Source organism: Protomyctophum parallelum, assembly GCF_964188405.1.
Source record: "Protomyctophum parallelum genome assembly, chromosome: 16".
In the NCBI taxonomy this organism is placed as follows: Eukaryota; Metazoa; Chordata; class Actinopteri; order Myctophiformes; family Myctophidae; genus Protomyctophum; species Protomyctophum parallelum.
The window spans coordinates 29,497,016-29,523,082 of NC_139711.1; the positions used below are offsets into that span (position 1 = coordinate 29,497,016).

Here is a 26,067-nt window from a genome sequence, read left to right on the forward strand (position 1 = left end):
CCGGTCTAGGCTATCTACCAACTAGACTTTCCTCTTCTTCTTTTCCAGGGTCCAGAGGGTGCCAGGAGGCAGGTACGATGTTAGGTAGTCTTCTCTATCCACAGGGCACAGAAGAGTACTTTTGAGTAGAAGTACTCGGACACATTTGGGTGAGTAATCAGAGTAAAAGTACTTGGTTCGGGACCGGGTGAGTATGTAACCTAGGGCCCCTTAGGCTCGGCCAACAGGTAGGTACACAAGCATTTATACTCAGATTTCTCTCTATATACTGGGGTTGCCGTAGCGGTATGTTACAAGCAGCCAGTGTGTTATTAAGTACGATATATTTTACATAAAAAAAGAAAAGAAAAACAAGTTATTGTTTTTGTTTGTTTGTTTGTTTGTTTGTTAAAAGATGACACATCTGTGCATTTTTACGCAGATCCAGCAGCAATTGTGATCTGGCTCCACATACGTACATTGCTTAATTTATTTAAGGCATGTTATTTATGTAGTTCATTGAAAAAAGTGATTGGACATGGATGGAATATGTGAGGCCCAGTAATCAGGTAAACACTGAAAACTAAAGTACCAGTAGAAGTTATTAAATCTGTTTCCGCAGGAGGCATCTCCTTGGTTTCAACCACATCTTCTTGAGGACTCCTTGATTTCTCATGGGTTTGGTATCAATCTCCCAAAATTCAGAGTGGGAGGAATAAGGAGAGCCTGCTTGATCCACCTAACACTGTACCGAAACCTGAACACACTGACTATTACAGGTTATTGCCTTTTGTCAATGTATTTATAATAAATGTATAGTTCCAAATAACTAAAGAAGTTATAATGGCATTTCTTCTAGGCATCCCCCAAAGCAGTAAACCTAGAGAAAACACTGAAAATGTCATGTCCATGTTGCCTCTCTCCCAGGCTGGAGTCGTACCCCAGTCGACGTGGTGTGGCACCGGATTCTCTCCTTAAACCCCATCCATTCCCTCTACTAGTAGTAGTAGTAGAGACAACTCTCCCTCTATCCTACCTCAGGCTAGCCTCTGCCCCTGCTCCACCATCTCTCCTCTCTGGCCTCAGGCTGAGGTCGTACCCCATAGCAGTGATCAGACAGTGGGGCAACATCTCCTCCAGCAAGATGATGATCAGGCCTGGACTGCTGAGCCCAGGGAGGGACGATATGTCCAGACGCCGCAACCGTTTAAGATGGCTTAGAGCCGACAGCCCGCGGACGTTGATGCGTGGACAATGAGAGACGTCCAGTTCCTCCAGGCTTTCCTGGAACTCATGCAGCCTGGTCAACGACCAGTCGTCCACTTCTGGACACCCCCGCCCCGCAGTGACAGAGTACGCAATGACGGCTGCCCCACCAGGTTGTCCATCCCTCTGTAGTTAATAAGCGTTTTGCTCATGTCTATTTCCTCCATGAGTGTTTCCCTGTGATTTAGAAAGTCCCAGTTGAGTCTGCCCCATCTGCCTGGACGGAACCACTCAGACTGCCCAACATACCTGAATCCTCCCTTCATGCACAGGATGTAGTAGGCTGTCGCTATGTTGGCCCCGTAAAGTCTCTGAGTGTAGCCATAGTAAGCATTCTTCTTCCTCAGTGAACTGTTCTTCCACCGAGAGGACCAGTTGAGGAGCATGTCAATGTCATAGAAGCGCTGAGAGAGGAACAGAAGCATTCTGGAGTACAGTGGGGCTGGAGCCACTGGGCTGGAACTCCACCATCGCCTGGACACCAGGAGGACCGATGCCTGCCTGCAGCATCGTGTCAATGGGAGCACCATGATAAGTGATACTAGCTTTGCTAAAAGTCCTGTCGGAAAGCACGTGAGTCATAATATGACATCTCTATATATAGGATTAGGCCTGTTATTATAATATATAGGTTCGTTGGTATAAACTTATATAGATAGAGATGGGAGAAAGCCCTGGGTTCGTCAGCTGACAAGAATAGGTCACGTGGGTGTGCGTCATGTGAGCCAGTCCACGGAGAACAAGCACGACGCTTGATTATGGATCCTGCTGCAAAAGAACAAGGAGGCGCGGCCTTTGCGCTTAGAGGCAGGCCCACAACCGTCTTGAGTGACAGGCTGTCAGCCAGGCAGACAGGCAGGCAGTGTGCCAAGCACCGCTGTTAAGAACACAAGCGCGAAGCACCCAGGGAACGACCAGAGCAGATCTACAAGTTCTAAGCGCGTCGCATCAAGAAGCGATGTGTTGTGTGTGAGCTTGTAGATCTGGTAGGCTACGACCTGGCTACGACTCGAAGTTTAGGTTTGAACGCAGTTGTCAGTACACAGAAAGAAAGTCGAGAGCACTCAGAGGAGGACAGGAGGTACATTCAGAATAGCTATAAATGAGTGATGACAACTGAACACTGAACAGCAAACCCTGAGCAGAGGATTTGAACGCAGTTATTAAACTGATCCTGACACCTTTTGGTGTCTGTGGAGAGTGGAGACAATCTCGTTCAGTAGAAAGTACAGTAACTACAGGACAAATTAACATATCACATCAGTCACTTATGGCTTCCCATGATGGACATACAGCACCTTTTCAAATACTTAGAATATTGTGTAATTTTAAAATTTCTTCCCAAATATAATTCAAAAAGTGAAACTTTCATATGATCAATTCATTGGGCATAAAGTGAAGTATTTAAAAAAAAAATGTTTTAATCTTGATAATAATTATGGCATACATCTCATGAAAATAAAAATAAAATCCTATTTCAAAATATTAGAATATTTTACGAGACCACTAAAAATATATATTTTTTAAACAAGAAATGTCAAGTATACACTGGTTTCAACACAGCCATATTTCTACAGTACATTGTGCTTCAGTATGTTGACAAGCTTCATGGAGATGTTAATATTCCTTTCCAGCTCGAAATATTCCAATGTTTTGAAATGGGATTTTCTTTTTTCATGAGCTGTATGCCATAATCATCGAGATTAAAACAAAAAAATGTTTTAAATACTTCACTATGTACAATGAATTGAGAATAAATGAAAGTTTTACTTTTTGAATTATACAATTTTACACAATATTTTAAAAAAAATTAAAAGGTGCTGTACATACCGGTAGTCTCTTCCTCTGAGAATCAACTAGATTCAGGATAACCTGCCGTTACGTGCATCATGGTCACGGAAGACCAACAGTCATTCTAGAAGACTATAGTAATAACTTAGGGTTTAGGCATATAACCACACCCATCGGGTAGAAAGGTCTGGGAAAGAGCAGAGCAATAGCTCTGGGAAAGAGATGGTCCTGAATTATAACAAAAGGAAAAATGATGCAGATTTAAATATGTGGATAAATAAGCAGCCTACTACTGTTGTACATGAACAGCAGTTTCAAAAGCATTAGAACAATAATTAAATGATAGTATGCCTACAAACAATATCCTTACCTTACAATAACCTTATAAACATTTTTAGAGTATACATAGTCATAGAGCCTTGACTTCCCCTCAATAAATACAATATTTTCCTATACTCTATATAGATGATGGCCAGGGAATACGTCGGTTCTGAACAAAATGCTGAAGATTTTTCAAAAAGCAGATCAAGCAACACAAAGTGACACGATATCGCCATGATCGAGCTTGTATAGCTGCAATGTTTGATTGGCCGAAGTATACAATAGTGAAAAGGACCAGTATTGTATAAAAAGTAATCAACAAATTCTCAAATATAGGAAATAGCCACAAATTGTGAACAGCTGATCTACAAGGTCACAATGCAGATCTTGTAGATCTCCTATTTTCACAACATTTATCTGTGGAAATTAGTCAAAATAAATGTTATGCCTTAACTACTACAATTCCAAGTACTCGTCAGAGTGGGGGGTCATTGTTCAATATGAATATTTTGGGGGTGTCTCACAAACTGGAAACCTTAAGGCTGAGACCCCTATTCGATAGAAGTGTTAATTTAACGCAAGTGCATACATGTCCATTTTATACACCAACAAGGGTCCATTTGGGTCCTATGTATCTAATTTGAATCCTTAAAAGTGACAGTTTTGGACATACAAGACCCGACAAGAGACATTAGTGCTTTGTGTGGAAAGGGCCTAAAGGGCCTTTTAGCCTTGGCGTCATATGGCATAATAATCACATTAATTTCCATAAGTAAGGAAATATTTATAATAAAGTAATAAGTAATATTTTCAGAAATTGTGTTGACTAGATAACTTAATGACTGAATAGGCCTTTGTGGCCCAGGCCGTAGCGTAACGGTCTGGGCACCGGACTGGTAATCCAGTCGCAGTGTGCCGCGGGTTCGACTCCCGGACCCGACACGGCCTTTACTGCATGTCATCCCCCCATCTCTCTCCCGTTTCCTGTCAGCCTACTGTCTGTCCCTTCAAAAATCAATAAAAGGCGTAAGCCGCAAAAAAATATCTTAAAAAAAAAAGAATAGGCCTTTGTCTTGAATTACCACTACAGTAGACATACTGTATGCCATCTATAAATGGCAGACGCAATGTGGATCTTCTTTGAATATCTGCTCTTTCATTAGTACAGAGATGCTGTTATGCTGGGACATCTTGTATGCTGAATCTATAAGGAGCTTACGTTAACCACATAAGCCCTATTTCATACTTATGCCCTTGCAAAAAAATACCCCATCTACAAACTCACTTTGTGATCTGCTATTTTTGACAAATGTTTGCCAATATAATGTCATGCCCAAAATAGGGATGCCAGGCTGAAAATGGATAAATAAAACTATTCCTCTGCTCAACGATGTTTTGGCTAGAGCCATCAGAATAGATCATGTGACCCAATTAGTGGCCTTGATCTGTTCGGTCCTCCGTCATCTCTGTACTGGAAATGAATGACCATTTCTCAGAATATTACATGATCAATTTCCTCTGAAATGGCAGCTCATGGCACAGCTCGAAGTGACACATCATGAGCTTGTACATCTGCTATTTTTTAACAGCAAAAGTATTATTTTTTTTTAAAGCCGTTAAAGGTATATTCAGTGATTTCACTTAATTCAAATATCACTTATTTTTTTGTTTTGTTGTGATAATCCTCCCTACTATAGTGTGTGCTGGCCATATAAGGAGTTCCTCCCTGTCCCCAGTTAACCCCTGGGGGTCAAAAAACCGTAGGTTTCGTTTTTGACTCTATCCTGATTGGACGAAAGGCTGGGTCCCACAGCCAAAAACGAAACCTAAGGTTTTTTGAGTGAAATCACTGAATATACCTTTAAAATAAAATAAAAATACGCAATGCTTTCCCAGTTGTATGGGTTGACGTTAGGGATGTACCGATGAGAGATTATGGGCAATATCTCATTCTGAATTAAAAAGAATATAATACTTTTGTCCATTCTGAAGAAAAATAAATAGGGTATCTGCACTGCAGGCTTAGGCAAGTCAGATTTAACTTTAATACCTTATATTTAATATTGTGAGATTGTAGATCTGCTCAAGCTGTTACTTTGGGCTTGTTTATCTGTAAAGACAAACAGTCAGATTGATTAATCTGACTATGCCGATTAATCAAAAAACTAGAATTGGCCGATACCGATGTGTTTGCCGATAAATCTCCCATCAATAGTTAACGTAGGTTGTAAAGGCTAAAGTTGGAAACTTGCCAATATTCGTTTATCCCGTCATATGTCAGGAAACAATGCGTTTGGGTGAATCCACCTCTACATGAAATTTGTTCTGTAGAATAATTATGCTTTACACCACAAAAAGCACGTCAGACATTTTCAATTGACATGTCTTTTTTATAATACATATTTCAGTAAAATCTACTTCAATACACTTTGAATTGATAGTACAAGAAAAATAGCATATTATACTTCAAATGTCGAGTACACTATCTAGTTATTTTTTCTTTTAGTTTTTTCATTTTCTTTTCTCCATGGAGACATCCTTTTGCTCCCTTTTATGAACGGCAAAAAAGAAATACAAAATAATTCAACGATGTGAAGTGTTTGAGAGAAAGGTTTACGTTTAGACAAACCATAGAGTGAGATACTGGAGACAGAGGGGAGGAAACAAAGCAATGGTTAAAGACTGCTGTTGCACTGATAGATACCTGCTGAGTATAAAAATGTTAGTTTTTTGTTTTGTTTTTTTCTTGAATTTTTGTTACAACAAAATGTTACCAAGCTTTTATTTCATTCATGATTACAAAAAGAAGGAATTTCTTAATTTACAATCTAAGGCCGCCTATCTCTTTTGCGTAACATGAGCTGTGAAAGTGTATTTATACATAAGTACAAGACAGTCCCTTTTATCCAGTTTGAGGTGTTAAGCCTTGGTTTATACTTGGTTGCCCGTTGTGTCGCACGTGCAACTAAAGCCTCGTTTATTGTTCACGCATGATGGTGTCGCGCTCCGAAAATAGGCGACTTACAAGCTCACAACTCACCATGGATGCGACTTGTTGTGAGCTCGTTCAGACCTGGCCTAAGTATAAATTGGGCTTTACCGAAATGTGTCAGTACAGTTTCACAATGACAGCCTCTCACTGGAGAGAGAAACGTCCGGTCAAAGGTCGAGGGCGGCGTCAGGGCTCGTCCAATCCAATCACAGAGAAGCTCTGCTCCTCTTTTGTTTTTAAAGAAAGAAAAGGTCCCACACAAGTCGTCCTATAGGCTGGGATGGGGGGGGGCAGTTTCTAAATGCCCACAGTCCCCAAGCAGGGCTGGCCTCTCAACACGCCGGGGCATCTGTGCTGGGGGAGGTGGTGGACTGGGGGTCCTTGGAGTCCTCTGCTGTGGTGGATTGGGGGGGGTCCTTGGAGTCCTCTGCTTTGACCTGGGGCTGTGGTTTTGGGGAGCTGGGCGCTGCTGGGCTGGGGGCTATCGTCCCTGGCTCTGATTGCGTCACCGTGGCGCTACTGCTGGAGGTGGAGGGAGCCTGGGGGGTCGGATCGGGGTCTGCAGCGGGGGCTACAGAGGCCGGTGCGGCCGGTTTGGCTGGGGACGGAGTGGGCTGGAGCTGGCCCCCAGCTACCTGGACAGAGAGCTGCGGCAGTGCCTGAGCCACAGCCGCCGGTTTGGCCAGGATTAGCTGGTGGGCTATCCTGCCCACTGGAACCTGGAACGTGGCCCCGGCAGGTTTGGCGCTGGCCTGCGCAACCTGCGCGGAGAGGGCTTTGGCCTGGATGAGTTGGGTTAGCTGGGCGGGGTTGGACGCCATTAGCGAGGCCAGCTGGTTGGCCGGGATGGTGATGATGGTGATCTTGTCGCCCATCTTGGAGCCATGCGGTAGCATGGTGGGCATCGCCTGGATCACCAGCTTGGGCGGGTTGCCACTGGAGGTGCCACTGGACATCGAGACGGGAACGCCCGAGGTGGTGGTGAAAATGGGAGATGAGTTTAAAGTCACCTGACCCAGAGAGTTGGTCATGACCATGGGCATGGCACGGATGGTCCTGCAACACAAATCATCACATTGAGCTCGCTGGCGTCCAATTCAACCATTTCATTCAGGCTCTCTCAGTAACAAAACATTTAGATACGTCTAAAGCCCAAACCACACCAATGGGTTGCTCCCTGCAACCAAGCGGTTGCAAGTATGTAGACGCATGTAGTTGCAAGCAACCATTGCATTGAGCCAATGTAATTAATCACTTGGGTCAACGTGCAACATGTCGACATATAACACAGATGGGATGAATGCTAAAACCGTTTTGTTGCGTCTCGACCCATTGGTATAGTTTGGGCTTAACATCAATGTTACACAGCAATATTGCTTTAACCCCTGAAAGTGGGATAAAACCATAGGCTAATTTCATAGTTTGTTTTCCAGTTCAGGTTTAAAAATATTACAGCAGGGTAAAAACACGGCAGGCTGCATAAAGCCGCTCATATGGTACATGTGATGTATAGCAACACAGAAAAGGTGGAGAACCACTGCTCTACAGCTGAATGAAGTGAGGGTGTTGGAGATGCACCTGGTGCCACCGGCGTTGGATGGGATGACAGTGACGTAGCTGGTCTGCTGAGGCTGGGGGGCCATGGCAACATGCTGCTGATGGTCTGACGGCCCGTCACCCTCCTCCATGTCCGCCTCCACCTCGTCGTCCTCGTCAATGATGCGGATGTTCTTGGGCATTTCTTTGAACTGGTAGGCCAGTCGCTGCCCCTCCACTTTGGCCAGGATGCCCCGCTGATAGTAATACCTGCGCGCACACACACACAAGCACACGTTTGTATTACCATACTTCTGAGGACAAACATTTTAGGATGGTGCTGTTATGAATGACATTTTTTTTAATTAAGCCTAAAGCAAAAAATACCACTGCGTAGATATTAGTCTGAAACTTCTAGGACCCTCTCGAAAACGAGATACTGTATCTCAATGGGGTATTCCTAAATAAAGAATTTAAAACATTTCATACTTTGAATAGTGGACTATTGGTCACCCACACCTCTGGGGTGAGCGAAAGGGGAGAATCTGCCCAGGGCTATTTGTTTTTAGCTGTGACAGATTTGTCTGGCTGCCTTCCATGGTAGATCTAAAAGCTCACGTGTCACCCTGTAAATAAGTAAGGATAAATTAGGCATACCTCTCTAACCCTAACCTCTCAATGACAAATCCTAATTCAAACCTGAATGTTTTTATAATCGAAAGCTACAACCCGAAAACATCTTTTAAAACCATCTAATTCTACAAAATGTACTGTACTTGTGGGAACATTTGACCAAGTACTGTGATACAAGTACACACACGTACACAAACACACAATACTTAAAGTCCCTTCATGTCCCTTCATGTGGTTTCAATTCTTGAAAAATCATCTCTGATCAACTTAACTATTATGTCTGTCAATGTCAAGCATTTTCTCCCCCCGAAAATGTCCGTATAGGAGCTTTAAGGTACCTCTATATCTGCCCTCATTTATTCTAGGATCTGTGGTGAATAATTGATTCAAATGGGAATCGGTGCATTTATATAGCGATTTTATCCAAAGCGCTTTACATATCGCTTCATACACCGATGGCGGAAGAAACCATGCAAGGCATCAACCTGCACATCGGGAGCAATTAGGGGTTCAGAGTCAGTCTTTCTCAAGGACACTTCGACGCCAACTCTGGGGGAGCCTGAGATCGAACTGGGAACCTCGCGGTTCAAATCCAGCCACTCTACCCCTGATGGACTGCAATCGTAATAGAAAAATTCACCCTTTGTCAGACTTCTCATTGGTCCCAGACTGACTAACCAGCAGACTCTTTCTGCCTTGTTCCGCCCTGGTTCCGCCTTGTTAAGGGACCAAGAAGACACGCAGTGACTTTGGTCACTTATTGTTTTTGTGTTTATTTTTCTTCTTCTCCTTCTCCTTCTTCCGCCAAAAATAGCTGTTCTGACTGAACCGTGCAGTCGCTTTTCGTGAAACTCGGTAATCTGGTAGAGGGCCATGCCAAACGGTGACTATGTGAAGCCCATGACCATTGGCCAAATGGTGGCGCTATAGCACTGAAATTGAAAATTAAGTTGAAAATGCAAACTTTGAATGTACATATCTCATGAACCGTTTGACCGTTGGCAATGACACTTTGATACACTTATGTGTCTCCTCATGCCGAACAACTTCCATATTCTTTTGACCTCTGACCTTTAGATTACCCACTAATTTGAAATATATGAAAAACAGTTAAAATGTATCTTCTCCCAGAATCTTTGATCAAAATGCACAAAAACGTCTACACTTGAACTTTGGACTTATACGAACAAAAAATCGTAACAGATTTCTTTTAAGTGAAAAAATGAAGTTTTTATGACCCAATAATAAAATGTTGTCTTGTGAAACCTCTCATGCAACCAATACGTCTTCCAAATACGGTTGGCAGAGCTAATACCTATACTGCATGTTACTGTATAGAATGAGTCAACTGACAGAGTCTGCTTAGCTCAGTCGGTAGAGCTCTCACCTATGGACCACAAGGTCACTGGTTCAAATCCGGTTAGCGACATTCTTATTTGTGCATATTGCTCTCTCTCTCTCTCTCTCGCTATCTCTATATCTATCTCTATATCTATCTCTCTCTCTAATAGAGATACTAGTAACTGTAATAGAGTAATAAGTCTAATAGTGTAATAAGTGTATTTAGTGTAATAGTGTAATAGTGTAATAAGTGTAAAAGTAGTGCAATAGTTTAATAGTGAAATTGTGTATTACGTCTACATTTGTAATAGTGTTATAAGTGTAATAAGTGTAATAAGTGTAATAGTAGTGTAATAGTGTAATAAGTGTAATAGTGTAATTAGTGTAATAGTAGTGTAATAGTGTAATAAGTCTAAATTTGTAATAGTGTACTATTAGTGTAATAGTAGTGTAATAGTGTAACATAAGTGTAATAGTGTAATATTGTTAAAAGTCTAATAGTGTAATAGTGTAATAGTAGTGTAATAGTGTAATAAGTCTAATAGTGTAATAGTGCAATAAGTGTAATAGTAGTGTAATAAGTGTAATAGTAGTGTAATAAGTGTAATAGTGTAATATTGTAATAAGTCTAATAGTGTAATAGTGTAATAGTGTAATAAGTGTAATAGTGTAATAGTGTAATAGTAGTGTAATAGTGTAATAAGTGTAATAGTGTAATAGTAGTGTAATAGTGTAATAAGTGTAATAATAGTAATAGTGTAATAGTAGTGTAATAGTGTAATAAGTCTAATAGTGTAATAGTGTAATAGTGTAATAAGTCTAATAGTGTAATAGTAGTGTAATAGTGTAATAAGTGTATTTAGTGTAATAGTGTAATAGTGTAATAGTGTAATATTAGTGAATTAGTGTAATAGTAGTGTAATAGTGTAATAGTAGTGTAATAGTGTAATAGTAGTGTAATAGTGTAATAAGTCTAATAGTGTAATAGTAGTGTAATAGTGTAATAAGTCTAATAGTAGTGTAATAGTGTAATAAGTGTAATAGTGTAATAAGTGTATTCTGTCCTCTCTCTGTCTCCACTCTCTCTGTCCTCTCTCTGTCCTCTCACTGTCTCCACACTCTCTGTCCTCTCTCTGTCTCCACACTCTCTGTCCTCTCTCTGTCTCCACACTCTGTCCTCTCACTGTCTCCACACTCTGTCCTCTCTCTGTCTCCACACTCTGTCCTCTCACTGACTCCACACTCTGTCCTCTCTCTGTCTCCACACTCTGTCCTCTCACTGTCTCCACACTCTGTCCTCTCACTGTCTCCACACTCTGTCCTCTCACTGTCTCCACACTCTGTCCTCTCTCTGTCTCCACACTCTGTCCTCTCACTGTCTCCACACTCTGTCCTCTCACTGTCTCCACACTCTCTGTCCTCTCTCTGTCTCCACACTCTGTCCTCTCACTGTCTCCACACTCTCTGTCCTCTCTCTGTCTCCACACTCTGTCCTCTCACTGTCTCCACACTCTCTGTCCTCTCTCTGTCTCCACACTCTCTGTCCTCTCTCTGTCCTCTCTCTGTCTCCACACTCTCTGTCCTCTCTCTGTCTCCACCCTCTCTCTTTGTCTCCACCCTCTCTCTCTCTCTCTCTCTCTCTCTCCACACTCTCTGTATGTCTTTCTCTCTCTCTGTCTCTCTCTCTTTCTCTATCTCCTTGGTCCCGCCTTATCGCTGCTTGCAGCTATATTTTATGTTGAATTTGACATTTGAAGAGGACTCCAATTTGAACAGACATGATATGCCCAGTCACCATGCTGCCCCTGTGATGTTCCTTTTTACTGACACCAAGTTTAAAATAAGAATTGAACGCACAGAATATCAATACGAAGCAACTGAAAAACACATTATTTCAATGGTAGTGGATGGAGAAAGGATTTTTGTCCAACCACGAAACAGCAACCAATGGGTACGAAGAGGGGCACAACCATGGGTGAACAAAGGGTTCACCCATGGGTGAATTACCAAAAAGATAATTGATAGTTGCAAATAAGGTCGGGCTCCTTTAAGATTTTAACGAATCCAGTTCTTTAGCGATTCCGTCTCAACTCATAAACCGCCACTAAAACTTCTGCCGGCTACCACCACCATAGACAGCACTCCATTTCTCTTGTAATACTCAGCCTTTTCCGGTCGCCCAAAAACAGTTAGCGTCATCGTCTATTTCTTCAGAAGAGAAATGACTATAAAGATCAGCGGCCCCAGTATTGTGGAGGCAAAACACACAGAGCTGAGCGTTGCCTAGCGACCGGGAGCCATGCTTTACGGTAAATATTAGCGAGACGATTATGGTAATGGTTTGATTTCTCCCTTTAACGATGCCTATAAACCTTTGCAGGTCTGTAACTATGAGAGGAACCAAATGGGTCAACAACAGAGTTATGGTCCTTGAAATAAAGTTTGAGAACGACCAGTATTGTAATTGTATAGCAGACGAGACTTGAAGTCCACATACCAGCTCTGACAGTGTGATAAAACTCGTCCCGGAAACAGCTCCTAATGTGATGGAACCAAGGGATTCTGGTCTGCGGACCCCCGTGCCGACCCCCGATGTACCTACGGACCCTCACGCCGCGAACCCCCGCTGTACCCACAGACCCCCACAAACTCTGGTTCCTCAATGTTGTATCAGGTTCCCAATCCTAGTTGCAAGCAACCCTTGCCTTGCGGCTCTCACCTGAGCGCTCGGCCCATGGTCTCATAGTTCATGTCGGGCTTGTTCTTGTGTTTGCCCCACAGTTTGGACACAGCCTTGGAGTCCACCAGCTTGAAGATACCCTTCTCCCTCTGCATCCACTTGATGTAGCGTGGACACGTGTTCTTGTCCTGGAGCAGCTCCAACAAGAACTCCCAAAGGTAGGTGGTGTTTCCTGAAGGAAGGACGACACATTCACAACAACTTAACCCATTGACACCTGAGACCAGATTCTACAAATGTCTTCACAAAGTTCCCAGTTTTCTGAAAAACCTAGTATGTTTCTATATTATCAGATGGGGTCAGCGGACAATTACATACAGTAGGTATACAAAATTGTAGCACTGCAGCTTGTATATCTGCTATTTTTCAACAGCTAAAGTTTGTTTGTTCATAAGGTTTGTGGTACAGGGTGTTTGACAGTGAAGCTCCTCATTGGCAGGTATCATTAGACCAACCAGTAGGGGTCAGCAGTGACAACACATGTGTGTCTGTGTGCATGGATAAGGGAATAGGAGCAACCTTTTCCCACAGCAGACATACCGGGTAATGTTACAAATAGTTGTGTGAGGTTGCCAATTAACCATTTAAACCCCATATACTTCATTGACTTGAGCCCCTCTTTTGCAAATTAGTAGAGTTGAATGTTCGGCTGTCTGCACACACGGTGGTAAACCGTGTGTGTAGACACTGGCTGCCTGCTCCAAACACCATGAAAACACTGGTTGTATATTTAATTTATTCTTAGAAATTCAGATCTTTTTTTTATCATTTAGAAAAACTAAAAGGAGCAATAGTCTGGAAACAAATACTTTTCCATGCACCCCTTTCTTTTGATATTTTCATACTTATCCAGACCTGGAGATTATTAAAATCTAATCTTCCATATAATTCTATATGTTCCACACTTGTGTAAGAGAAATCCTGCTTTATGTCCACAGCAGGGATGCTAAGGCTATGATTTATTTGGTGTAGAAGGGTCTTTCCAGTGAGCCGACATGCACAACAGCAGCACCCTGTTTGACGTGAATGGAACATGGAAGTACCATCACACAACTATGTGTCAACTGTCAATGCAGGTACTGTGAGGGGGAGAAATAAATAAAAATTAACATTTGTGGGGGGAAAATATTATATTGTGAGCAACGAATGTACCTTTCCCCTCTCTTGGTCTCTTCTTTATCCCCAATTCAAATGATCCATTGGCTGCAGGCTGATGTGTCTTGGGTTTACGTCCACCTAGACACACACGCACACACACACACACGTACCCCTTTCTAAAATGCAGAGTTCCAGTCCTGCTATTTTCACTACATTTGTAGACCATCAGTGTACAACAAAATGAAAAACTAGCCGTCTCAGTAATTTGAGTAACAGATTAGGTGGGTCATTCGGTTCCAAATTTGGTTCTAAAGTTTGGAAATATTTTGAGTCTTCAGCTAAATTCCAATACCCAAAATCTCGGACACTCGCTCACTCCCACTCGGTCACTCGGGGTCATTCCAGCGTGACCCGGAAATGGTTAACGTTCCGATTGTTAAAGCGCTCCATCGAGGAGGAGAGGAGAGTCGAGTGGAGGAGCCGAGTGAGCTCTCCGAGACCGCATAGAGCGAGTGTACATCAGGTGCAGGCTCGGTGGGGTATTTTGTCTCCTCGCAGCGGATTTCCGCATCACGTGTACATGTTTTTTTTCCTTCTCCAGTGACATAAGTCCGCCTCCTCCACATGTGGCACAGAAGACACTGATGAAACCCGATACTGTGCACCCCCCCCCCCCATCCACTAGCTGCCGGCCGGCTGACTGGCTGAAGTCGCCGACCTAACGGCCAACACACACATGCACGCACTGTTCAACTGTTTGTTGAAGAGACACATTTTCGCTGAATGAATAGAGCTTCAGAATGATAAAGTAGCCTATCTAGCCTACTTATGTGAAAGTGAAAGGACCACAACAAGCCACTGGCTTTATTGCGTTGTGTGATATAAGCATAATAAAAGTAGGATATATAAATTAGGCCGGCTATATTGTGCGCACCTCAAAAGCTATAGTTAATTTATCTCTGTGCATGCCTGAATGCACAGACTGCTATGAATGACGGTGACAAAAATGAAAAATTTATTTATTTATATGTGGACTGAACTGAATATGTAAGTCAGAGACTATACCTAATTCCTGTTATAGTGTCCGTTATTTGCAAAGACCGCGGAGGAGGACTGACTGTCGGAGGAGGGGGTGATTTATACGTGTGCGCATCCTGGCGCTTATTCACTATTTCAGGAATATATAGCCTTGCCTTGCACATGTTAGCAATACATACACATTGGCCTCGGACCCTCGGTTACATGTACAAAATGATGAATTGTCTATTCTGCACTGTACGGCTCTGTTCGGACTTCGGAGTTCCAGTGATCCAGCTGTGTGACACCACTTTTGCTTTGGCAACGTATGTTTTCCCATGCCAATAAAGCCCTTTGAATTGAATTGAATTGATACACGTCATTAGTGATCGCGGATTGTGCCGTCGCTTTGAAATGACAGCGTAGTACATTCCGATTCCAGAGGAAAATTCGACCACCACTCTGTCCTCGCATAGAATCCTCTCCTCCTCCTCTCCTCCTCGCTGGGGGCGGAGCCGAGGAGCGAGTGGAGGACGCGAGGAGAGTGAGCGAGTGTGAAAGTTGCGGTATTGGAATTTAGCTCTAGGTGACATGGCCACTGACCTGCTCTCTTCTTCTTGGCAGCAGGTTCACATTCAGGGGGAATGGGAAAGGAGTCTTCTTCGATAGGTCCACACTCTGTAGACACCTCCACCACCGTCTCCATCATCACGTCTTCCACTGGACACACACACAACATCATCATCACATCTTACACTGGACTAACAGCCACAACATTTAATCAGCTTTTTCTAAAAAAGAAAACAAGGACTCAAGGAGCATTTTATATAATGCATTTTAACCACTGAAAACCTATACTAGAAGTCTTCAACAGGGGGTCCTCAGAGAGAGAAATGTTTGTGTGATACAGTTTTTCTGTTTGACATAACATTAAATGTTTAACAAATTACAATACACAATACACACGTGATGCCCAGGACGTTTCCACACGTCTTATCAAATAAAACCGCAGCGTGCCTGGTACGTGTGGGGGCGTCTTAAGGTCTTTTTAAAAGGTCATACCCTTAGGCAACCAAACACTTTTTGCATCTAGCCGACCTCTCAGCCAATGGGATAGCATTGCAGCCAGCAAGTTGCAACAACAACCCACTAGTCTTTATAACTTTGCGCGCCAATGTTATTTCACCATGGGATTCTAGTCTGCGGAACCCTGCGCCAACCTCTTTGGGACTTCTTTACACCTGCCAAGCCAATGTCAACACTACAACCGACAGCTGTGCGTGAGGTGCAATATATGATGGACCTTGAAGGTTTGGAGAATGGGCTACCTGAGAGTGTACAAATACAACCAAATGGACCCATAACAGTCCATTTGTACAGTCTCAGAGTTTTTTGTAGTAGGCTCTCTTAATTACCTGGACAGATCCTGTTGTTTCCACACACACACACACACCAATACAGATACACAGATATTTACATTTCGTAGCACAATGCAGATATAATAACGCTGCTGATAATTATGACTATGTCATCAATTCTTGTTTATTTATATGAAACGGGAGCACTAAAATCCATTCTTGGAAAGGGCCGTTGCTAGGCAGCGCCTTGCTCAGTCCCTCCCGACCTGTTTTCACTTTTTTGATGGGGAATCCAATTGACCCATTAAGGCCGAATCTACAAATGCCTTCGAATTTTTTTTTCAGATAAACCTATATGTTGCTATATATTGTCGGGCACAAACGTTTTATCTCCATATATATATATTAGGGATGCACCGAAAATTCGGCCGAAAATGGCTAAAAATGTATTTTCGGCCTATTCGGTTTCGGCTCAAATAGGCCGAAAATATATCACTGAATAGTCAAAACACCGGGTCGGTATAAACACAACACGCGATTGTCTTGAACGTAACCAGCACGCTCCGCATCTACCCCTCTCTCTCTCCCAACTTCAGTCTCCCCCCCACACACACACACACACACAGAGCGTCAAGTTGCTCTGTGCTGTGGCTGCGATGCGCTCCGCGAAAACGGCGAGCTCATCAACAGGTTGCAAAATGCCCAAAACAGGTCCCAAAACATGGTATTTGTGAGCACCGCCACTGTCTATTCTTTTGTCGTATGACAAAAAATGCTCCCCAATGTCTGAATCTAGCTACGACGAACACTAGCAGTGAGCTTGCTCGTTAGCTCCTCAAATTTGTTCCACCTGTGTGTAATCTCAGCAGCGCATTGAAGTGGGCACAGGGCAAAAGCAGAAGCAGAACGTCTGTGAACGTTTTGCTTAACAATGATCAGTTGTTCAGTGCTGTTTAACTTTGGCAATATGTGATACTAGAGCCTACTAGAGCGGCGGTGGCTCAGGGGTAGAGTGCCTGGATGCAGTGGATGGTAACCGTAAGGTTGCCAGTTCGAACCCGGGCTCCCCCAGAGTTACTGTCGAAGTGTCCTTGAGCAAGACACTGAACCCCTAATTGCTCCCGATGTGCTAGTTGGTGCCTTGCATGGTTTCCGCTGCCATCGGTGTATGAATGTGTGTGTGAATGGGTGAATGTAATGCACAATCTCTGTAAAGCGCCTTGGATAAAGGCGCTATATAAATGCACCATTTACCATTTAGAGAACATGCTAATATGGCTGCTAAATAAGAACGGTTTCCCCTATCAGCTAGCATGCTATGTGTGTGTGTGTGTGTGTGTGTGTGTGTGTGTGTGTGTGTGTGTGTGTGCGCGCCCACACAGACTGTGTAGGACAGTGGTTATCATAGTGGGAGTTCCAGCTACATTATAGATAGTTAGGAAGTAAACCAAGTGGACCCTAAAGGGTCTGTAACAGAGTGCAAAAATGGAACCAAATGGACTCTCAAAATTTACATTGATTGGGGTCCCAGAGATAGAAATGGGAAGAAAGACAGTCAGCTATACACAGTCAACATTTCAGATTACAGTATCATTACAAGTACAAGGAATGGCAATGAAATCAAATTGTATAAAAAAGGGGGTAAAATATTAATTTTGAAGGAGAATTCATTGTTATTGTCTTTATTGTTAGTTACAACATGCCTACAATAACTTGAAGCATTTTTTTAAAGGTAATTGCAAAAAGGTGCCATAATCCGATTAATTGTTTAAATAATCGCACGATGAATCGATTATGAAAATCCATAATCATGTATTTTGCCATAATCAGGTAGCTTTACAACAAAGCTGTATTGGGCTATTCGGTTTTCGGCCAACTGTTTCCTATATTCGGTATTCGGTTTCGGCCAAGAATTTCCCTTTCGGTGCATCCCTAATATATATAAATATATATATATTTTTTTTAATCGTAAATCAATGCTCTACTAGTCCACTTGATCATACTACAGCGTCAGAAAAAAGCATCAAAAGTAGCAGATCCACAAGCTATGAATGTGGCATGAAGCTGCACGTTTCGAGCGTGAAGATCTGCTCCTTTTGAATTTGAATCCTGAAATGTAACAGTTTTGGACATATGAGGTTTCCACCCGACAGACCATATATAGCTAAAATCTAAAATGTCACGAGACTTCCCCGGTTTTAATGTGTCAAACATTTGGCCGACTCCGTTGGGAAAAGAATATTCCGAATTGGATCAATGAGCACATTCCAGAATCCTGTCTCTGTTCTGTCCATTAGAAAGGTTTGGTCAGCTTTCAGTCCAGTTAATCGCACAGTCTGAAATTATTTTCATATCGACTATTCTATCAATTACACTTTTGCCTTCTTAGTTATATACACCTCCGACCAATATCCTTTGAAGGAAATTCATACTTTCTCATTTTATTCACAATTTCTTGATTGGTTGAGTGAATACTTTATTAACAGGTCAGACTAAAGTAACGTAAAAGCACAACAAACAAACATTGGACGTACCGGTGTTGCGTTCATTATGCAGGCTTCCGGGGGACTCCATGTGCAGGAGAGCCTCTGCTGCCTCAAAGGTTTTGTTAAAACACACCAAGTCATGACCAGACATCTCCACTGTCATCAAAACAAAAACACAAGAGCCAAGAAGATGAAAAGAGCTGCAGCACATACTGTACATGCACCAGAGAAGTCCTCAGGCTTAATTCATCCTGGGTTAACTGTAGTGTAAGTGTACACTGATTTGTTCAATTAAAGCTACACTATATGTAACTTGTTTAAGTGTTGGTTGTAATTGGTCTCAATCCTGAGGTCTGGAAGGACAACTACTGGTTGACAAGTGGTACTGCCTGAAGGTGGTTTATTAGCGACTTGTAAAAACCAATATAAACCAAGAAAATAATCTGTACAGTCTACATTGATTATTTTTTTAATATCTATAGTATAGGATACCAGGCAGGTGAACCTAACATGCTATCTAAATTACAATTTAACCTTTGCATAAACCAGCATGGTCGTCAATGCTAGGTCAAGTGCTACAGGCGAAGGTGGAGAGAAGTCTTCAGATTACGGCAACAAAAGTTGGGAGTGAATCTACAACTTAAACTGCATTGGTAAGTTTGCTCCACAGTTTGAGTCAGGAGAGAGAAGATGCTTGGACTGGGACGTGTGGAGGGTTGTCCCGGATGTTTTAGGGAAGGTTCTGACAGCTTCCCTCTGCACTACAGTTATGCACAGAGCCTAAACCACATACAATGTCATAAGTGGACAAAAAAGAAAACATCATTTGTAAACGCCTATATCTAAATTCCGGAGCGGTTGCACAAAGACCCGCCCAGCAGCACCGTTTAATGCAATGTAGTATTTGTGTGCGTTACGGTTTTTTGGTTGAATTACTGACAGAGAATTTCCCATCACCTAAAGGTAATTTGAATACACTGAATAGTCTAGACAACCTTAGCTTGGAAGCTCTGAGCCTTGCTGTGAGAACAACAGAAATTAACACGTGGCTCTGTTGTCCTGGAGCCTCTTCTCACCTGTCCCCCCACCCCCCCTCTTCCTTTGTGTGTAAGCAAATGGTCCTTACATCTAGAGAGATTGTATTCACTTCTGGGTCCACCTTGTGGGTGGGACTAAACTGCCATATAAACTGTAACTCTGTGCTTGTATGGTTATGCCTGCTTGGGAGACCGGCCTGTGTGCTTGCAGCATCCGTGGACGGCTGTACACGTTAAATAAAGATCAACAAAGGGACCTTGCTTTCCTCCTGATTCCTCTTGACAGACCTTCAAACCTGGTGATTCCTCACGCGTTTAGAGTGTGTAAAACTGCCATTTCATTACTCATGACAAAGTTGTAAAGTCAACAGTATAGCAGCACGCTAGCAGACAATACACTAGTTCTGTCTTTCAATCATTTTATTATTATTGTTATTATTATTATATTTTCACAATCTGATGCACAGATACACTGGCTAATTTCTAATGTTTTGATAATTAGCGCAGATGTATGCATATGACGGTATAGTTTCATGTGACGAGCTTAAACTATAGTGTATTTAATTAAGACGTTTCGTGTGACGAGCTTAAACTATAGTGTATTGAATTAAGATGATGATCAGGTAAACTAATAATAATAAAATGATTGAAAGACAGAACTAGTGTATTGTCTGCTAGCGTGCCGCTTGCTTATGTTCTGGATATACATACTGTTGACATTTACAACTTTGTCAACAAAAATACTTATACACGCACAAATAAATCGCATTAAACAGTGCTGCCGGGCAGGTCTTTGCGCACCACTACCTCGTTTACAGTGGCAGCCTGCTCCTTGTGGCTCCTCCTCCTCCTCATTAGCTTCCTCTATAGCAGTGATTCTCAACCTGTGAGCCGGTAACCTCGCGTCACCACCAGGCTTTCCACCTCGGAGGAAAGCCTGGTCTCTGTTACGAAATCGCTGTGTGTTCCGGTCGGGAGCGGATAATTACGTCATGTTGTTGTAGTCACTGGTTTGTAGTCATCAGGTCGGAAACCCCAAACTAGAATCGTTAGCTGCCGCTCGTTAGCATAACAGTCAAAGTGGGACAGTGGCCGCAGCCATTTTGAAGATGCGCACGCATCCACTTGCACTCTATGTGCTACTTTCAATGGCCTGTATCTCCAAATTGGCGCAATGAATGTCGTTTCTGGTGAAAACAAGGTTTTTCAACGGCCCGACAGGTGCTGTGCTGTCGGGTTTTTTCAGCACCGACTGAGAGAACAACAACCGGTCAAGACACCACACAGCATTTTGTCATCGTAACATCCAGTTACGGATATTTGGCTCTTCAAAATAAGGGTTGCGCGCGATAAACCCTTGACAATGCACGATAGATAGATTAATTAATCCTGGCGGGCAGACGGTTAACCAGACCCAACACACTCACCGGTCTCCACCACCTCGGTGACCACCTCCTGTTCGTCTCCTACGTCCTGCATCAGGTAGGTTTCGTCATCATACACCAGGACCTGGGCGGCGTAGCATTGCTCCACCTGGGCACTGGGCACCTCCTCTACAATGACGGCTGGACACTCTTCCTCCTCCTCCTCTTCCTCCTCCTGAAGCACCACTTCATCGTCGCCCGCCTCCACGATCACCGTCTCAATCTCATCACTGTCACACTGATGACAATTGACAACACACAAACACACATTACATATCACAATGTCAGAGCCTTAATTTACAAAGAGTGATTATGTGCATTTTAGCAAAAGCACATTTAAATTGATTCAGGGACTCCTGCAGACCTATTTTGCCTGGGGTGGTCTCTTAAAATCTTTAGCCCCTAGCCAAACATGTCTAGTGAAAATGAAAGGACGGGACGCATACAACTTTATCCTGCTACTTTCTAAACTAATTCAGCACTTATAATGCCGGACATTCCCGCACAACGTGAATGTGTTTGCGGCCTTCTCTCCACAATGTCTGCTGCCTCTTTTTTTGCATGCAATGAACCGAGGCACCTTGTTACATTGAAAACCTAGTTTGATGTGAATTCATTAATCTACTTATGAATTAATTGTAAAAATTAATTGCCCTATTTATAGGCAAAGCTTTTCCTGCAGGAAACACTGATTACTACAAATATAGCACTTATGTGTGGTATAAGTAACAGTGTTAATAATAAGAAGAAGAGACAACGTGAATGCAGGACTCGCTGTGGCTGATGTTGTATAGACCAAAGGTAGGCAAACCTAGGCACAGGTGCCAACATTGGCACAGGGGTGGGTGAGCACCGGCACACTAGCAAAACGTCATAAAGCTTTCTTTCCCAGTGCAGGTCAAGAGTTATATAAAAAGGTTGACTGGGGAAGTTTAGACATGCTAGGTTTCATGTTTACCTGGTATCCTAGTTCATTTTGTTAGGTGTTTCAGTGCAGTTGCGTCTGGTCTTGATGTAGTGTTTGAGTGGTTTGGAGAGCATCTATGTTTTGTTGATGCAAGTGTATTGTTCTGTGTCGACATGTTTAATGTATTGTACTATATTCATTGTGTTGTGCCCGAGGACCCCCTCTAAAACGAGATGATACATCTCAAGGGGCTATCCTCTAAAGGAAATAAAATTTTAGATAGATACTTTAAGCACTAAAGGATTTTCTTTGCACTGTATTATTTTACATGACCATCTATGTCTGTTGATCTTGAACTTTGTAAGTCGCTCTTGGCTTTGAGCATCTGCTAAATGCCTAAACAATAAATAGTACATGTATGTAGATGGTGGAAAACACCAGAACACAGAGAGGGATGTAGAGTGTTGCATCTACCTGTTGGTGCTCCTCCATCACTGTAACATACTCCACAATGTTCCCTCCACTGTCTGACACAACCACAGAGGTCATCACTCATTCCTGTCAACAACAACACAAACACAACATTCAGATTAGAATGTGAAAAATTAAATATATATATTTGGGGTTCATGATACCTAACCGCAAGCACGAAGCAACGCATGTCGGAGCAACGCATGTCGGGAGTGACGGGTGATTTCTGCATGTCGGACCATTGGTGTGTCGGATAAGCGTGCGCACTGCGCAGTGCGCACCCCATTAGGTATTGGAGTGCTGTAGTTTGGAAGCATTTTTAATAACAGGTTGTGCTGCTGCCTCCTGCACTATGTGCAAATTCGAAACGGGTAGTATGGAGGGCCGTTCAGTGACTTCAACGAGCGCTTCCAAACTCCAACACTTAGAAAAATAATCACCTGCACAGAATTTCTTGACAGAAAGTAGCTCATAACAAACGCTTTTCAGAGAATGCAAAAAAGGGGTCCGAGGCACTCTCATTACCGAACCCTCGCCAACGAGCACCTGTTTACAGTTCACAACCACACGGACCATGGCAGCACTTCTCTTCTTTCTATTCAAGGTAGGATAAGTCAAGTTTGCCCTACAGCTGCAATGTTGGTGAGTTTAAAGTTGTTTAATACAAACAGATTGGAAATTTGATTTGGATCAATGGGCTGTCAATGGAGGGTATTGCATTTCCAACTCTAGATGCATGTGGTGTGCGGGCCCTACCTCCTTCCAACTCTAGATTCATCCCATTATAAAAAATCTAGTGTTGCAAATTGCGGCCAGAGGCAGCAGGAGGTTGCGTTACTGAAAAATAGCGCTTCCAAACTCAAACACTCAAAAACAATCACCCGCGCTTTTTTTTTTTACATTAAGTAGTTCATAACATGTCTACGATAGATTATTAGGAAACAAACACTTTGCCAATAGAAATAGGATGAAAAAAAAGAAAGAGGATAATTCTAACTTTCCATACACCTGCAATGTTGGTGAATCTAACATTGTTTAATACAATCAGATAGGACCTGTTTGCTTTGGGTGTATGGGTTGTCAATGGTGTTGCAACTCTAGATTCAACCAAATAAATTCTGGTGTTGTAACTTGCGGCTATGAGGTCCCCTGCACTGTGAGTGGTGTCCCTAGATTGCAGACATGTACAAAATTAGTGGCATCGAAACACCCTGTCCACTTAAAAGTGCCACAGTAAATGTAGTTTCCAATATTTTGATTTTTCGTTTTTGAAAATAGCTGATCTACAACACAAGCACACATTGGGTGTTGGTGCCTTGGTGGGCTTGTAGATCAGCAATTTACAAATAGCCACAAGTATAAAATACTGCTTGAGCATTTAATATGGTTTGTATTAATTAATCATCTAAGTCTGCATTTCGCTAAGAAATAAGTTAACTAAAGCTGCTAGAAAACTGTAGTGGAGCAAAAAGGACAGCCTCTGAGATGTATGAGTATAAGTATTGCAACATGTAAAACGCTCAATTAAAGTAAAAGCACCTAGAAAGTAGAAACTGAACTGAAGATCACACTACTTGAGCAAATGAAATGTACTTAGGTACTCTCCGCCATGTTATATGACGATAATGACACTTCTCTGCTCATAACAATGACAAATATATGAAAACACAAACACGACAATCAGGCTGCGCATAATCACGACTTCATCACACCAGCCTCTTATACACGCGTTTATGTCTAGTATTTATTGTACACTGATGCTTGTACAATTGTAATCAACCACATCACATACTGTCAATCGTGCTGATCCGCACGGAGCCTACAGTTTAGGATAGATGGCACTTAGCATGTTAGCAACCCGCTAACTCACAGCCTGCACCAATAAGCTACCCCCGCCTGATTAAAGCTGTGCACAACTGCCGTTAATGTCATTGTATTAATGTTAATGGACGCCCGTTATACCCAGTAACCTCAATACACTTTATTTACACATCCCGTCGCAGAAAGCGAACAGCAGCTAGCATCACGCTAACTGACAGACAGCAATAAGACCTATCTGACGACAGCAGAATGAACATGAAACCATCTGCGTTTTGTTCGTTTCAACTTGTGCTACGTTAACTACTCCTTATCGCACTTATGCTCCTTATTATGAGCCGTAGCTCCCCCGCTTACCTTGCTTTGTTTTTCTGTTGTAGGGTGTCTATGTGAGGCTAACCCGTTAGCCGCAGGGGCCTAGCACCACAGAGCTAACGATGCTAACTAACGTTAGCCCACAGCCGAGGCCAGCGGCGGCGCGTCTGCAAACAAGCCTGAATGTAAACACAGGGTGTTTGTTTGTAGGCCAGGAAAAACCGTAAACACGAAAGAAGTTTTCACGCGCAGACGGTGAGTGTTTTCGGTATAGGTCTAGTAGTTGAAGTGTTTGTTGTTTTCCAGGCTGTCCCGTTGCTTTCCGGCGGCGCCACAGACACAGCCCGCTACGCTCCAGCATGACGTCATGACGTGACGTCATGTCAGCCCTCCCCCCGCCCGACACAAACGAGCGGCAACATTTGGGAATTTGGCATTGACAAACAAATATGATGAAATATCAATGTCTTATTGATAGTTTTTGCTTTGTATTTTGTTATTTTTGAGTGGTGCAACCACTCCTATAACCAGCAATGTCCGTATGTTTAGGGTACCAACAGGGGGCGCTGTTGCACCACTGACTCAGACAGGTCTGATTTCCCCCCTATCTCCAGCTTTGAGGGTTAACACAAACATTGACATTGTCCTCCTAACACAAACATTGAATGCCATCTACAATCAATGGTTTTGAGTGTTTGTGTAAATACAAACATTGAGACAAACAGTGGGGACGCAAATCTCTGGAATGAGATGATGTATGATCATAAGGCAATCATGTCACCCTCCGGCGGTCCTGGGATGCAATACTGTACTCAGTACTCTAACATTGTTGAAGTAGGACTCATAAAATGTCTCTGGCACCCATCTAAAAGACCACCCCTGGGTCCCGGGACCCATTACATTAAAAATCACACCCATGTGAAGTGCACTATTATCATCTTACAATAACTAATATTAAAGTCTAACTCATGTTGCTATGATTAGGTAATGTTGTGATGATGTAAAACAAACATTAAATGCTCTTTATTGTTAATGGGATTTAATGTTTGTATTAGGGACAAAACAATGGCGTTTTTAAAACAACATTGAACAAAAAACAAACATTACACCTGAAGGCCCTCAAAAACTTATTTACATCACACAGGTGTGATTTTTATTTGTGTTGGGTTTTGGAGGGGCAATACCCTCCTATGTCCAGCTTTTGGGTGTGTGTGTGTGTGTGTGTGTGTGTGTGTGTGTGTGTGTGTGTGTGTGTGTGTGTGTGTGTGTGTGTGTGTGTGTGTGTGTGTGCGCGAGTGTGTGTGTGTGCGTGCGTCCGTCCGTCTGAGAGCTGTGATATAAAGTGGCATGGCATGGTTGTGCAGCCTGTCAGCCTATCAGTACAAACATTAAAACAAAGCAAACGGAGTGGCTTTAAATAAAGGAATAATACATACACAATGCACAGAGAAATTGCAGGAGCAGGAGGGATTCTGCAAAGTAAAGTGGGGTTAGGATGACAAACTTGCGCATTATCCTAATATCATATAAATATTGT

At 42.7% G+C, this 26,067-nt stretch overlaps 3 protein-coding genes across 3 annotated transcripts in view; all 3 read right to left on the minus strand.

Moving 5' to 3' along the window:
- Positions 1 to 21: 21 nt before the first annotated feature.
- Positions 22 to 1,670, minus strand: LOC310873708 (distal membrane-arm assembly complex protein 2-like; the record flags this gene model as incomplete). Its single annotated transcript, XM_083786257.1, has 3 exons — positions 22 to 94; positions 1,016 to 1,369; positions 1,495 to 1,670. The coding sequence occupies 3 exons, from the start codon at positions 1,668 to 1,670 to the stop codon at positions 22 to 24; spliced, it is 603 nt and encodes a 200-aa protein (XP_083642383.1).
- Positions 1,671 to 5,733: 4,063 nt separating this feature from the next.
- Positions 5,734 to 24,872, minus strand: LOC310873361 (ETS-related transcription factor Elf-2-like). Its single transcript, XM_083785729.1, has 9 exons — positions 24,573 to 24,872; positions 22,401 to 22,484; positions 21,023 to 21,257; positions 18,607 to 18,714; positions 15,318 to 15,434; positions 13,752 to 13,835; positions 12,579 to 12,771; positions 7,928 to 8,155; positions 5,734 to 7,405 (listed from the first exon to the last, which is right to left on the minus strand). The coding sequence occupies exons 2-9, from the start codon at positions 22,473 to 22,475 to the stop codon at positions 6,682 to 6,684; spliced, it is 1,764 nt and encodes a 587-aa protein (XP_083641855.1). The 5' UTR covers positions 22,476 to 22,484; positions 24,573 to 24,872; the 3' UTR covers positions 5,734 to 6,681.
- The window catches only part of LOC310873709 (protein strawberry notch homolog 2-like), a gene marked incomplete at both ends in the record, with an annotated part of 42,995 nt that continues 39,406 nt past the window's right edge, over positions 22,479 to 26,067 (minus strand). The window contains one exon of the mRNA XM_083786258.1: positions 22,479 to 22,484. Within this exon, the coding sequence (XP_083642384.1) occupies positions 22,479 to 22,484 (6 nt within the window). The remainder of the gene's footprint in view (positions 22,485 to 26,067) is intronic.